At 28.6% G+C, this 16,523-nt stretch overlaps 1 protein-coding gene across 1 annotated transcript; it reads left to right on the plus strand.

Annotated features, from left to right (window-relative positions):
* The first annotated feature begins 3,237 nt into the window (after positions 1-3,237).
* Positions 3,238-14,497, plus strand: LOC114193964 (phosphoinositide phospholipase C 2-like). The gene is made up of 9 exons (XM_028083975.1): positions 3,238-3,652; positions 3,857-4,053; positions 10,334-10,469; positions 10,571-10,777; positions 11,190-11,377; positions 12,399-12,516; positions 13,073-13,216; positions 13,314-13,400; positions 13,851-14,497. Exons 1-9 carry the CDS (start codon positions 3,320-3,322, stop codon positions 14,154-14,156), a joined length of 1,716 nt encoding a protein of 571 aa, XP_027939776.1. The 5' UTR covers positions 3,238-3,319; the 3' UTR covers positions 14,157-14,497.
* The last annotated feature ends 2,026 nt before the right edge of the window (positions 14,498-16,523 follow it).

Consider the following 16,523-nt stretch of genomic DNA (forward strand, 5'->3'; position numbering starts at 1 on the left):
AAAAAAAAATTCATGATAATTTAAAATCTTTATTATCATTTTTAACACCATTATATTCACCTCATAAGTTACTACTTTAATTTAATTTGAAAAGAAAAAAAAATGAAGCTGGATAAGTTTTTTAAAATTATGAACTATATGATTTGTATGGTGAAGGATGGACCCAATTTCAATTACAACATCCAACTTGACAAGCTGATCATTAATGTTATTTGTTTGTATTAATTATATTTAAATTTTAAAAATTGAATATGAATAAATTGTTCAAATAGACAAATTGGTCATTAATGTTAAATATAATAATTATGAATTATTTGAATTTTAAAATTTAATTATGATTAAAATAATAAATAAATAATAAATTTCATTGCAATGTATAATCTAAAATATATTTTTGAATTTTGAAATAATTTAAATATTTATTAATTATATCCATAAATGTGAAAGAGTTATTTCATGCAGGAAGAAAATTGTATTCTGAATTAGGTCAACAGATAATTAGGGTATGTAAGAATTCATTAGCAAAACAATTGGTAGATTATATTATAGTTATTGTGGAATTTCGTTTGACTCATGAAGAAAAATATTTTAAATGGTTTTTATAAAGTATAATGACATATAATTTGACAAATTTTTTAAAATAATTTAAACACGAAAAACATATTTAATTATCATTTTATTATTATTATTAATAAGTTTGTTTTATGTATAAAAAAATGATACGTTAAAGCTTGATATATATGTATAATTATTTTAAAATAATGTGCAAATAAATAATATGTACTGTATAAGTTTAAGGAGCTATTTTTCAATTATATTTTACAAATTTAATTTAATATGCAGTTTATCTTACTTTGAATGATCATTTAACTTTTCATTTCAAACAAATATAACCAATATAAGGTAACAAAAGTAACATTTTTTAATTTTGGAAAACAAAAAGGATAATAAATTTTATATTGAAAACGTCTAAACCAAAACTTACTTATTTCTTTAGGAACTAATTAAAAAAAACTTACAATTAATATCAATCTAATTACCAGATAAATTATCTCAATTCTAAAATATATTCTAGAAAATGTATATTTAATTATGATATGTTATCAGAAAATTTGAGAGTTACCTATCAAAGAAAAAAAAAAAAAGAAACAAAGTAAGATAAACTGCATATTATATTAAATTAGATGAAGATCTAATGATAAGAGGAAGAACAAAGGAAAGGAAGATATATGTTAAGTTTTGTCAGTGATTTACTCATGCACAGTTTTGAATTTGTCTTGAAACAAAAGAGTGACATTCTCATCAAGGTTAAGTAGCACAAATTTATAGTGGAAAAGCGGATCGAGCAAAAGGTAAAATGACTCAAAACAAATAGAGGATTGAAATTTTGCAGTAAAGAGTTCAATGAGTTTTTGTACAAACGAAGGATTAAACAAACATAAGTTTAGTGTATGGAATTTTGTGATTCAGATTTTACTAGTGCTCACAATAATAAGAGGTCCTTAAGGTTATGTTTTCATTCTTAGGTGTTGTGTTATTAATTCGCATGTAACTTTACAATATTGCATTGTCAACTACACTAACAGAGTATATGGCAACCACATAAGCGATGAATGAAGTTTTATAATTTAAAGGTATTGTAAGTGATTTTGGTGTAAGTCAAAAGTACATTACGTGTTTCATAATAAATAGATAGATAAATATTCGAATTATAAGATTATATTTATAATGCATACATAGATACACAACATGTTAGGAATATTTAGAGGGTGGAATATTCTCACAATTCAATGTGATCCAGTACAATTTAAATAAACTGGGTTAATTTTTTTTAATATGGGATAAAATTCAACCCAACTCGGTCTTCAAGAATTGGATGATGAGTTGGATATATTAAACGTAAAACTGAATCCAATTCAAACTGGCCAAAGTTATAAAATAATAGTAACATTAATAGTACTACTAATACTAATGTATTTATTTTATTAATCCCTAATCAGTAATTTGTTCCATATATATAAGTTTTTCATTTGTTCTATATTTTTTTCTGTTTCAAGTTCCAATTTTTGTTAAATTGAGTTAATGTAGTCTCTTATAGTAAATTGACATTAACAACTTTTGGAAGATTTAATTAGTAATTTGATTCCTATATTTAAGCCTTAGAATCAATGAGGTCTCTATATTTTTTTTTACTCAATTGAGTTATTATATTTGTTTTTTATCAAATAGAGACAACGTGATATCTCCCGTGAGATCAACGTTAACATCATTAGAATGTGATCACGTGTAAGTCCAAAACCATCTTCTCCCTCTCCAACTCTTTTTTCTCCGACAAACACAATTCCACAACATCACCTACTTCAAATCTAAGATCACATATCCTAGATATTCATTTTTATCTATTACATCATCATAGATAAACACATGAACGTTATCTCTTTTGGGTTTGTTTCCAATATCCATCAAGGGTGATACCAATAGAAAATAGATCGCATCATCTCTATTTAAAAAATATAAGATCAAAATGAGAATATTTTACATATCACATCAAGGAGAGTTAATTATAAATTATGATTGCATAGTACTATATAATTGAATGAAAAATTTTACTTTTTCAACTTATATTTTACAAGATCAAATTAGATTTAAAGTTAATGTATTATAATATGTTTTAGTGAATATTTTTGTTAGATTTATTATGTTAATCACAGTGGAATCATTCATAGCTTTAATTAATCTCTCATTTTTGTGTAATCCTAACTTGAAACGAGGTTATATATCGGAGGTCTAATTATATTGTTATGGGGGATTCAAACCTGATTTTATAATATTAGGTTAAATTTAAATTATATTTTTTTGATTGAATCCACTTTTTTATTAACTTTTTTTAAGAATAACTTAATTTAATATTTGATCATTAAAAATCAGTTATTCGATGTTCCAGAAAAAATGCTACTTCTCACTACATCATTTTGATTTATGTAATAGATATCTTTACCCACACATCCCTGTGAATATTCCTAACGTTTGATAAGTCTATTGAGAGCTACGAGAGATGTTTTATTATTGAAAATGTATAGTAAAAGAAAGCACAAAGCATAAAATAAAGCAATCTCTTTCTTCTTTACAGAGATAAAGTTAACAAAAACAATCTATTTAAAGTGTTTTGTACATGTTCCTTATGAACATTGTATGAGTATAAATTCAAACTTAGACTCCAAGCCATTCCCAGTGATTTTCAAAAGCTGATACACCTTTCTCTTTTCTGTCCATTAATCTCTGTGTGTCTCCCTCTCATTTGACATTATCCAAAACAACAATGGCTTCCACAACTAGACACCCTTCTCATAGAACCTCTAAACAGCACTTCAAAGTGTGTTTCTGTTTCAGGAGAATGTTTAGGCTCAAAGTCGTTGTACCCCCTGACGAAATCAACACTGTTTTTGAAGAGTATTCACATGATGGCATCATGACCATGGATGATATGTGCGATTTCTTAGTTGAATTTCAAGGAGAAAATGAAGGTGTCACCACACATGCTCAAACCATTTTTGACAGTCTCAAACATCTCAACATATTTCAAAGGAGAGGCTTTCATATTGATGCCTTCTTCCGTTATCTCTTGAGTGACCTTAATGGCCCCCTTGCAGAGGTAATATACATTTGTTTCATCACTGACAGAAAAATTTTTACATCAACTAAAAATAAGATCAGATTTACAACATATAAGGATATGCAAATCTCAATACGATATCAGAGTCATCTCAAACCTACCTATCGTAGCAATATTTGTTGTTTATTCTAACAATTTATAATTTGAAGCTTTCTGATATTGTGGTGTATTTTTGATCTGCAGGTGTATCATGACATGACTGCTCCTTTGGCTCATTATTTCTTATACACAGGCCACAACTCATACTTAACTGGAAATCAAGTTAGCAGTGCTAGCAGTACTTCTGCGATAATAAACGCATTGAAGAAAGGAGTGAGAGTAATTGAGCTAGATTTATGGCCAAATTCCAGAGGAGACGATGTGTTAGTTCATCATGGAGGGTACGAATTTACATAGTTTTCAGTAGTATAATTGGTGGATATATCTGCTTAATTTTTCTGTCATAACAAATTAACATGTACACAAGTAGATGAAGTAGATATGTTCAAATCATGAAGTAGACAAATGTTGATAGTTTTTTTATAATTAGATGCTCACATATAAATATAGTTAATGAAAATCTTAAAGAGAAAACATATTAGTATTATAAAATAAACACCTTAATAGTGTCAATAAAAAGCTTGTGTTAACTTAAAACACTCAACACTAAAAACGATTTTAGTGTTAGGTTAATCTTATAAATTTGTTTAGGCGAGTTTTCCATAAATACTTCTAAAAAAAATTTAAAAAAAAACATTGTAAGTTTAAATTAGTTTATACACGAATTTAAAATAATTTTTTTAAAAATTATGAGAAACCTTACAAGAAAGCTTCAAATATATGAAAAAGCTCAATTTACTTTTCTTTTTATGTTTGGTATTTATTTATTAGCGGCTGGTGTTAAATAGTGGTGATTTATAGTCATTTGTTAATATGAAAAATATGCGAAATTAAATAAAGTAAACGCTCTGATATTCGCATTTCACATAGTTGATGCTAGATTAATTTTAAAACATTAATCAATAGATGTGAGGCATGACTATGCTACATTTATTTATTCAAAAAATAAACTTATTTTTATTTGTTATAGTATATATACATGAATAGTTTATAAAAAAAAACTGCAAAGTAAATATCATTAATAGTATATTACATAAGTAAAATAACCATGATATGTACAAATTTAAATTTAAATAGAAGATATAAAATGCTAAACAAAACAAAAGTATTTTTAATCATTAAGCATATTGTGATAGCTTAACTCTATAAATTATATATAAATTTTTATGTCATAACTTGTGTTTCCCTGTAGTAGTGAGAGTGAGACTTTAAGAGGATATCTCTGAATATATGCTTACAAAATGTAGTACAATGGTTTGGGGTTGCTTCAAACAAAGGTACTATTCTATTTCATTATTAATGAAGAATACGAAGGAACAAACACATATATAGATGAACACAAATGAAGAAGAACTTATCAAAGCATGAAACATGAAAATTTTCAAACATCTCTATAATATTTCTTTCATCTAACATTGATCCTCCATTATTTGCCTCCAACGAAGCAGAATCACCAATCGAATTTGATAGTATCAATTTCATAGCAGTAGTGAAAATTTATCTCAAATGAAAACCTGATGTGGCATTCTCAGTCCAACGAAAATGATCATAATTCAAATATGCTTGAATGTATAGAAAGACCCATTTATCGGAGAAGATCAATCATTAATTTAATACTTGGAGAGATCCAAAAAGCATGCAACAGCAATTAAACTAATAGTGATAGATCTTCATCAATAATTTCGGAGGGTCAAAATTATTGGGTTGGAATAAACATAAATGTGTTAGCCATCGGATTTTGTCTGTTTTTAAAAGTGGTCAAGAGTTTTGTTGTTAATGGTCATTAGTATGTTACACTTAGTAGTTAGTAACGCTCGAAGAAAAAAAATCAAATGAGTTTATAAATTATATTATTGATTGAAAGGATCACAAGAACAATAGAAGTGAATTAGATTTTCACAAAATAAATTTGTTGACTACAAATTGTCATCCAAGTCGGAGAGTTTGAGTGTCTGAATAATGTTCTTTGATAAGTTTGAGTAAGATAGTCAATCTTACAAACAGTAAGACCCTACTCAAGTTGACAAAAACTATAAACTATAACAATTGGTTGCTCTAAATAAAGGTTCTTCTTGGTGTCCAAGATAATTGGGAAGTGGTTGAGGATGGTTTTGTAGAACCAGAAAGCATTGCTAGTTTTACCGATGCCTAGAAATAATGTGTTGAAAGTAACACACACAAAGGGCAAGACAACTTTGTACATATTGTACCAAGTTCTTGATGAGACGAACTTTGAAGAAATTGAAAGTGCAAAATCTTCAAAAGAAGCATGATACATTCTAGAGAAAGCGTATAAAGGGGATAACAGAGTGGAGCATGCTCGACTTCAAACACTCAGGGGCGAGCTGGAGTGCATGTAGATGAAGGAGACTGAAGGAGTGTCCAAGTACATAACTCGGGAAGAAACCATGGTGAACCAGCTCAACAAAAATGGAGAAACACTGCCCGCTACCTGAGTTGTGGAGAAAATGTTAAGGTTGTTGACCGGTGACTTTGAGAATGTGGTGTGCACAATTGAGGAGTCCAAGGACTTGTCAACGATCTCAGTTGAAGAGCTCGTCAGTGAGCAATGAAAAAAGAAGAAGAAGGCGAAGCCATTTGATCAAGTACTCCAAATAAAGGCATCAAGTAAAGATGAGAAGGTCCGGAACACTCAAGGTAGAGGGCAAGACCTATAAGGTAAAAGTAATGGCCAAGGGGTGAAAGTCCTGGTCAAGATGAAGAAAAAGAGCAATCTAACCGAGAAAATTAGCGTGGAGAGGAGGTTAGTCATGCAACTCAAATCTTAAGCGCTTTAACTGTGGCAAATATGGTCATTTTGCAAAGCAGTACTACTCGAACCAATGTTTCAATTACGGTAAGGTCGAGCGCAAGGCAAGAGATTGTCAATCTGAAAACAAGAGGGAAAAGACGACCAACCTTCTCACAAAAGATGTTGAAAAGAAAGATGTTTTGTTGACGAAGACATGAAGCTTAGGTGTTGAGCACATGCAACTAAACAACTTGGCAAGACATCCATGCAACTCAGATATATCGATGGGACATCTAGACAACTTGCATAGCTCGGTGGGGCATCTAGATAGCTTAGATTATTCGATTTATTGATCGTTCATCAAATCATCTATGGCGGATAATGATGTTGCCAACTGTGGCATAGATGATCAGTCTGGTGAGGAATCGACGACGAAGATTGTGATGTTGCAAAGCGAGTGCGATGAATTAGTGAACGAGAATGTTGAGAGGAAGGAGGAGATCAAGAGGTTGACGACGGAACTCAATAGTTTACTAAGCGATGATGTGGTGAATAGTAAGAAGAACAAGAAGATGCAAATAGAGGTCGTGTAATTGCGTGAGGCGACAAAGGCGACTGAGGTTATTGCGATGAGGGTGATAGTCTTGGAAATGGACGTGACAAGGCTATATAGCACGATATGATATCAAGAATCGATTGTTTCATCATGCAACACATGAAAAGAGTGTGAGTGAAGCTCGAGGAGTAACAAGTGAGGCAATCAAGAATGTTGGTGAAAGTGATACAAGAGGAGGAGATTCATCACATGTGAAGCTTAATTGTGTGCTTCAAGAAAGAGTGACAAGTATCAGCATGGAGAATAAGATCTAGAGAAGAGAAATGGAGAAGATTATTGCTAAGAAAAAATCTAAGTTGGTCTCATCAAGTTGTGGGAGCAACAACCGTGACAGAAGAAGGTGATGGAGAATTAAATGTGTGGAAATAGAAACAAAAACGATGGTGTTGTGGTAAGAAGGATGTGTAGGGAGTGTAAGGACAATTACTATAAGGAATAAGAAACATGTAAAAAAAGGGTTGAAATTGCAGTGGTCGATGGTGGTAGTAGGGTCTACAAAAGTTGTTGTTGTAGCGGTTGCCATGATCTATGTTGCTATGGGAAGCAAAGGTAATTTCACATGGTCAGATAGTGACCAATCAATGAGTGGAAAAGGAGTTAGTGCACGTGAAAAACTTGGATAAATATAGAAGAGCCATTTAAGTTTATAGGAAACTTTTGTTCAATTTGAATAAACTTAAATGTGTTAGTCATTGGAGTTTTATGGCCAGTTAATGTATTAGTTGTTGGAAAAGCCCATAGGAAAAAAACATTAGACTTGAAAATGTTTGGTTATTGTTGAGAGATAAGCCAAAATGACCCTCAACATTTGTGGATAATTCTTTAAAAAGATCCAAGGTTTATTCTTCAATTGTATATATACATCATCTTCTAACCTATAGACATCAATTGAAGTTGATGAATGTGGCACATCTTCACCATCATCTCTCACCTATAAAACAAAAAAGGTCCTAAAATGATATGCCTATCATGCATAAAAAGTACAAAGAAGGGGAAAACATCAAATTTGATGAATTTATGAGTTAAAGAAGTTATAAAAAAATGTGTTAGGAATATGATATCCCCATAAAAGACATGTCTAACATACCTGAGAAGCAATGTCAAGACCATGAAAAATATTTTGACTATATTAGGTAGAAACGTAGATGCATTTAAATGTAATAGTTGTTGCAAAAATTATTCATTATAAAACTAACCATCATAAAAAATAGTCTTTATAAAATTATCCGCATCTTCATGTAACATTTCACAATATTATTCTTTCAATTCCATTTTCCATACAATGAATTTTGGAAACATCTATTTATACACAAAAAAGAACTCAAATAAAATTAATCAAAATGGTGGCTAGGTTGATACTTAAGTACCAACAAGTCAACAATATTGATAGTGACAAACCAAGAAGAAAGGTGGTACATTGAAATTGTGAGCAAGGTCATGATCAATTATTTAGTGATTATTTTTTCAAGAATCTTGTGCACAAAAAACTCAATTTCGAAGAAGGTTTAATATGCAAAGATATGTCTTTCTAAGAATTAATCATAAAGAGTCTTCTCAATTACAATGACTACCTCATAACGGATCCAATGCAAAGAACATGTTTATTGTCTTTGTAGAAGTGCATTGTTGTTTTTAGAATATTGACTTATGGATCACCCTCTAATAATGTATATATCATATGAATATATTGGAATTGGTGAAAGCACTCCAATGTAATGTTACAACTATTTGTATCAAGCTTTTTGTAGTATTTTAATATTAGTACTTAGGGAGACCTAACAACACAGACTTTGATTGAGTATGACAAATGGGAGTAAGACATAGTTTTCTAAATATGTCAGAGTAAATTGATTGCATGCACTAAAAATAAAATAAAAAATTTGCATGAAAAGGTCAATTTTATCAAAGTGATTATCATGTTAACCCTAGGGTGGACAAAAAAATCAATTTTCTTGATCCAATTCAGTTTTGCTCTGACGCAATCCATTTAATATCCATTGTATTAAATTCAATCAATTGAAAATCCATTTTATATCCATTTAATTTTTTTTATATAAAAAATGGATTCTGAAATTTAAACTTGATCCAAATATTTGGATCTGGATTTTAAAAAAATTCAAATTAGTTTTGCTGAAAAAATGAATTTGGATCAAAAATTTGATCTAATTATTTAGATCTAAAATGGATATGGATTGGATCATTAAAAATTTAATCCATGATCACCCTTACTTAATCCAATAATCAAATTTAAAATATATTTAAAAGAAAAAATAATAAAAATCAATTTTATGAAGCATATTATATTTCTCAAAGTTATTTAATTTTTATTCTTATCGATTTAAATGTTATGTAATTAATATATATCGCATTTGAAGTAAAATATTAGTATATATAATCAATGAATTAATTAATATTTTTACAAAAAAACTTAAATTTAACAAAATAAGTTAATTTGTTTCACACAAAAAATTAATTAACTATTTATTAATAAATATTATTATGTTTCATAATCAAATTTAAATAAAAAATTTATAAAATAATAAGTTGGTTGAAATTATTTAATTTTTTTTTTTTACACATAAAGAGAAATTTGAGTGTGATGTTAGAATTTTTTGCTAGGTAGACTAAGAAGATTTGTCACTTTTGAGATATGAATTTAATTATATAAGAGACTATGAGACATTTTTAACTCAAAATTATAAAATTTAGTTATTGTAGGTCATATTTCTTATATATTAGTAAATTTTCTCAATTTTTCAACGCATTACATGTTTTGAAATAAGAATTTAATTATAATTACATTGACATTGACCATCAAACCATTAACCTAACCATAGGAAGTAGAGAGTCAACAATTTTAGTAAACCTCACGACCATACAAATATTGTTTACCATAAAAACATTTACATTAACACATTTGAAATATCTTTACATGTTCACACATTTATTCAGTGCATGTTTTGATAGTGATTTGGACAAATAATCTCCGACAACTCCCTTTGTAGCAAAAACACAAGAAAACTAAAGTAGTATAGTAAACAAATTTCTTCCTTTAGACTGATTAACTTCACTAAACCAAATGTTTTTGTCCTACCTATGTATATATGTATATGTCTAGACTTTGTTTCACGTGCATTTGCAACTTTTAACGTTGTTATATATGAAACTAATTGATTTTCTTTAAAAAGTGTAGGACTCTTACTTCCTCAGTTAAACTTAGACCTTGCCTTATTGCCATTAAGGACTATGCATTTTTGGCCTCTCCATATCCTGTTGTTATAACTTTTGAAGACCATATCACACCATCTCTTCAAGACAAAGTGGCAAAGGTTCTTCTAACTCATGTTACATCAAATATAGGTTAGGCTTCACTATCATGGTTTGAAAACCTAATAACATTTTTAGTGGAATTGAACATATTTGAATACAGATGCTCGTTGACACATTTGGAGATTTGTTATTTTATCCTGAAAATTCACACCAAATGAGGGAATTTCCTTCTCCAGAAAGATTGAAGAAAAAAATTCTGATCTCAACTAAACCACCTGACTCTTATGAAAGTCAGGACAAAAGGACACTAGAGGAAGCACCACAGAGGCTTGAGGAATATCATGACAAATCTAGAGTCAATTACAAGGTGAGAAATTTTTTAATAAATTTTTTTAAACAAATTGGAGTTAAATATGATAAATAGTTTTGGCTTAGGCTATGCTAAGAAAAGAATTTGTCAAATTTAAAAGTATAAAAAAACCATAATAGATGTTAATATATAGATAATGTTATATTATGAAATATAACATAATATAACAAGGTGAGAATTTATTTAATAAATTTTTTAAACAAATTGGAGTTAAATATGATAAATAGTTTTGGCTTAGGCTATGCTAAGAAAAGAATTTGTCAAATTTAAAAGTATAAAAAAGTCATAATAGATGTTAATATATAGATAATGTTATATTATGAAATATAATAACAAAAAATTGAATCAAATATGTGGTAGTTATAATCTTGTTGTAATCAGATTTCTTACGTTGCATTGTTGATGCTAGGATGACTCAGATGACTCAGATGATGAGGATGATACTCCTGCATATAGGGATTTGATTTCTATTCGTGCAGGGAAGCCTAAAGGTAAGTTAAAAAATTGTCTAATTAATCATAACCAAGTCAGACGCTTAAGCTTGAGCGAGCAAGAGCTTGAAGATATTGCCAAAAATCATGGAACTGACATTATCAGGTGAACAATTTTTTCTTTTTGAAATGAAAAACTAATAATAGTATAAATAATTAAAATTTTAATAATTAATGTTAGAGATCAATTTTTAAACTCTAATTCACATATCAATTATAAATTCCTATTAACAATAAAGACTATTTTAAATATCAATAATTTTTCATCCATAAATTATTATCTAACTTAGTCGATATAATAACTAATTATTTTTTTATTCTAAATTACATTACAACAAAAATAATTTTAGGCAATGGTGAAAAATCAAGGCCTAAAATCAAAAAAATCTTTGTCTAAATTTTAAGCAACAAATTGACAACAAAAATCCAGTTCTAGTCTAGGTGGCCATAGCTATATTATAGGTAACGGATTTTCTTTTTTTTAAATCATAGCTTAAAACATGACAATAAGCAACAATAATTGTTGCCTAACATGATAATAGGCAACAAAAAGAAATGTTGGCCAAAATATGACAATAGATACCAATTATTTAATAATTTTCTTGCAACTCCTCCTGTACAAAGAACTAAAATAATAGAAAGTGGAATTAAAATATAAAACGTTTCCTAAGTTCTTCCCTATATTGAAAACATAACTTAAGAACCACTTGCCTAACTTTATTATAACATATTAAACCTCCTCATAGTAATTCTATAAATTCTATAAAGCCTTCTGAAATCAAAACATATGGCTTATGTTTATACCATTTATACTATAAAGTAGAAAATGACTGTAATATTGATCCCATACCAGAAATTATCCGTTTTTTTTTTACCGCTTTTTAACATAAAAATAGTATTAAAGGTGGTAAATTAACTTCAACATCTTCTTAACCTAAGATCATACATGTCCTTTTTTTTAAGAAAAGTTTTGTGAACCACTTTCAACTAAATAAGTCTATAAAAGGTTTTATTTGTCGCTCTTAAAGAGAATTTTTGATGATAACACCTTATATCTTTGAAAGAACTGTATTTTCTTTTACCATAGTATTCATTAATACAACTATTGATATTGTTGTATCATATAGATTCACCCAAAGAAATTTGCTTAGAATATATCCAAAGGGAACTCGTCTCGATTCGTCTAATTACGATCCCATGATTGGATGGATGCATGGAGCTCAAATGGTAGCGTTTAATATGCAGGTTAGACTTTCATTTTTCTTAACCTTAATAAAAAAAAAACATTTTTTAAAACATTTTAAAAAAACAAAGTATTTGACAATTGAGAATGGAAAAGTTTGTGGCGTGGTTTAAAGGAGATAAGTCCAAAATGGCATTAGATAGAAAGTAGTACACTTCATATTCTTGTATATTCTTGTTGTTGTGTATGTATATACGTATGTATGTATCATATTTTTTTTACAGTGACATAAATTACCGTTAGGTTTATACATTTTTCATATGGATTACAGACATTTAAAGATTATGGTTCTAATTATATATGACCTTAATTTTATATATATAAATCATTTCACACCACTTTTAACCTAAAATCTTAAAAGAATGGGTTCATGAGCCTTTTATTTTATGAGTGTTTAACTTTGTCTATTCTATTTAATATATAATTTTGACTCACATTTAAACTATTTTCAGTAATTACAATGTTAAGAAAGTGGGTTTCCACTTTCCATTACTTAGAATTATGAACTGAAATAATAGGGTTTGAGATTATGTTGCAAATTGTTTTGTTTTGTTTAAGGGAGGAGGACACTATCTTAGGTACATGGAAGGAATGTTCAGAGCCAATGGTGGTTGTGGTTACGTTAAAAAACCAAACATATTATTGAATGTCAACGATATTTTTGATCCAAAAGCACTTCGGCCAGTCAAAACAACTCTTCAGGTAAAGAATAAAACTGGGGGTGCAGGAAGTAAAAATCTGTGTTTTTTCTTATGTTGTTTTTGAAATGGGTTTTATCCTATTAAATTTGACAAAGCAGGTTTTGGTATACATGGGTGATGGGTGGCGTTCAGATTTCAGCCCAACGCATTTTGACTTTTATTCTCCTCCTGACTTCCGTGTACAGGTAATACTTTTCATCAACTAAGATGCTCCGACACTCCTCATAAATGGTGTGTTTCGTGTCCGATATGTATTGAACATTGACATTTGTATTATACTTGTTGGACATATTATGTTAAATTTAAAAGATTTTTTGTATCTTTAACATGATTTTGATGATTAAAATAAAGAACAAATCTTATACTATCACTATTTTTTGCATATTGAATATTAGATAGATAAATTAAATTTATTTTTGTGTTAGTTGACAATGTGTTAATTGACAGTTTCAAACTTAACATGTGTATATATGTCCATCCTATATTTCTTCAATTTAATTGTATCTTCGTGTTCGTGTCCATGTCCATGTTCGTATTTTATTTGTACCCATATCCGTATCCAGGCAACATATAGTTCATCAACAAAATTAATATTTGAAATTGGTATTGAAGATTAATGGTATATGTATGTGCAGATTGGTATTCATGGTGTTCCAGCTGATAGAGATACGAAATACACAAGAACAATTGAAGATGATTGGGTACCAGTGTGGAACGAGGAGTTCAGTTTCCCATTGAGAGTTCCTGAATTGGCTCTTCTATACATCAAAGTTGTGGAACGTGATTTTTCTGGAAGCGGTGACTTTGGCGGACAAACATGTTTACCTGTCTCTCAACTCCGACAAGGCATTCGTGCGGTTCGTTTGCGCAACCGCAAGGGCGAACTTTACAAGTCTGTCAGGCTTCTCATCCAATTTCACTTTCTTCATAACACCCTATAGACTTCACTCATTATTTCTATTATTATTACAATTATTATTGTTATATTGCTTTCTTGGACTTCCAATGGAATTATTGGTTCATAATATTTCATGGGTGATTCATGAAATGCAAACAATAACATTAACAAATTCCAATATGAGATGTCATCATTATAGGTTATTTAAATCCCAACATTGAAGGATATTATTAGTAGAACTTGCAAGCTAGAAAGATGGCATGAAATAAATATTGTGGGACATACCTTAGAAAGGTCTTTGAATTTGAAGTCCTATGTGTATTCTTGCTTTTCTTTTCGTACATGGTGAAATGTGTAAAGAATCTAAATGTTTATCATTCAAACATGTTATAAAGGCTAAAGCCATTTCATTTGGTCTTTCTTTCCACAAAGCAATTATTCATTGTCAACCCAATGAATTTATTTTGCTTTTAAATTAAATATTTAGTAAGTTTCATCTTAAATTTCAGTTTATCTTCAACCATGAAGTTAGTTTAAAAATTCCAAAAAGTTTGAAATAAATTCTATCATTTTATGTTTTTGAGAAAACGAAAAAGAAAAATCGTGTTTCCAAAGTGTAAATTGTTTCACATAAAAATAGTTACGTGGTCAAGTGATACTCCAAAAGTACAGCTTTTTCTATCCTGATTTATGAACATAAAAAATCTATATTTCTTCCAAATTTCCTAGTAAAAAGTATGACTTCTATCTTTTTAAATTAAAGTAATAAATTTGCATTTTAAAGTGTAATTTCATTTTGAATTGCTTATCTTCTAAACATGTCAGACATGTGTTAGAATTACATAGCATTAATAGCTTAGATTAAATTTGGTTCCATATGCCAAAATTATTCTTGCATTAAATTGTAGAACAAATAACATTATAAATTTTCCCATAATTGATAGAAAAGAGTGTGCGTCTCTCTCTATCTTGTTTTTCTCAAAAGTTTTTTATTATTTAAAAAAAAAAATCAAAAGAGAAAAAATGTTTTTTTTAAAACAAAAAGCGGTTAGAAGCACAGTTCAACCTTACTTTTATGTTTTCTTTTTTCTCTTACAAAAATGCATAAGGGTGTGAATAAGCCTACACCCGCAGAAAATCGACACGCATTCATCCTAGAATTGATGGATAAAACTAAATTGACCGGGTTCGGATTCAAATTCTTTTTCGATAAAAAAAGTCAAGTTTGAAGATGGTACTGCAATCTCTCCTCTGTATTCCGTTCTATCATTTTCATATTTCTTTATTATTAAGTTAATTTATTGCACTAATAAAAATTATTACTATAAAAATAAATATAAATAAATAAAAATCTTATTAATAAATATAGTGTATAGGAATGTCAACATACTCGTGGGTATTCGCAGATAAAATCCGTAACGGATAAGAGATAGATATTGTAAATGGATACCCGCGAGTAACGGGTAACAATATTTTTTATACCTGCATATTAATAGGACGAGTATGGGTATTATAGTATCCGTACATGTGGATACACATACTCATTATACTCTAATTTAAATTAAAAAATTAAAAACACTTGATTAAAACATTAACACATTAATTTTGAATGGGTTATTTTTTATCAATTGGTTTTAAAAAATCTTCATTTCTTTGTAAACTATCATTCAACACTATTTAAATGGATTTTTTGTACTTTGTTTGAAATTTATGAATATTATGCATTGTATTTTTATTTAAATTTATGGTTAAACTATGTTGCTAAATATTAAATATTTTTTTGTAAATACTCACAGGTACTAGTAGATTATAACAAAATATGCGAGTACTCACATACCGGATACTCACACATATATGAGTACGAGTATGGTAGAGCTACTACCGTACCTTACTCGTCCTGTTCCATTGATATTCCTACTCATGTCATGTTTTTGTCATTAATTAAGGTTTAATTAAGTTTAACTTTCTTATAAATTTATATATTCTTTATTAATTTTTGTAATTTATTAAATACTTATAATATTTATTTTTCAATTAAATCCTTATCATTTTAATTAATGAAAACGATAAATAAATTTTATTGTTTTCATTAAAAATAAATAAAAACAAACTAAATAAGGTCCTATGAAAAGTGGCAACGAGGACCATATCCCTTTGTCATTGTAAGTTATGTGAAAGTTATCATGGAGCAAGTTAGCTCATTATCTAACAAGTTTTTTAATAAAAACAATAAAAATTATTTTCATTTTACATTAGATATAATATCATTTTTATGTTAATCACACGACCTCACATTTATTAACATGTAAAAACAAGACAAAATACAAAATTTACACTCATGTTACTCAATTAAACATAAAAGTAAACGATAGAGATCAATTAAAAATATATATAATTTTTAAGTTAATAT

This window comes from Vigna unguiculata, chromosome 8, assembly GCF_004118075.2.
Source record: "Vigna unguiculata cultivar IT97K-499-35 chromosome 8, ASM411807v1, whole genome shotgun sequence".
In the NCBI taxonomy this organism is placed as follows: Eukaryota; Viridiplantae; Streptophyta; class Magnoliopsida; order Fabales; family Fabaceae; genus Vigna; species Vigna unguiculata.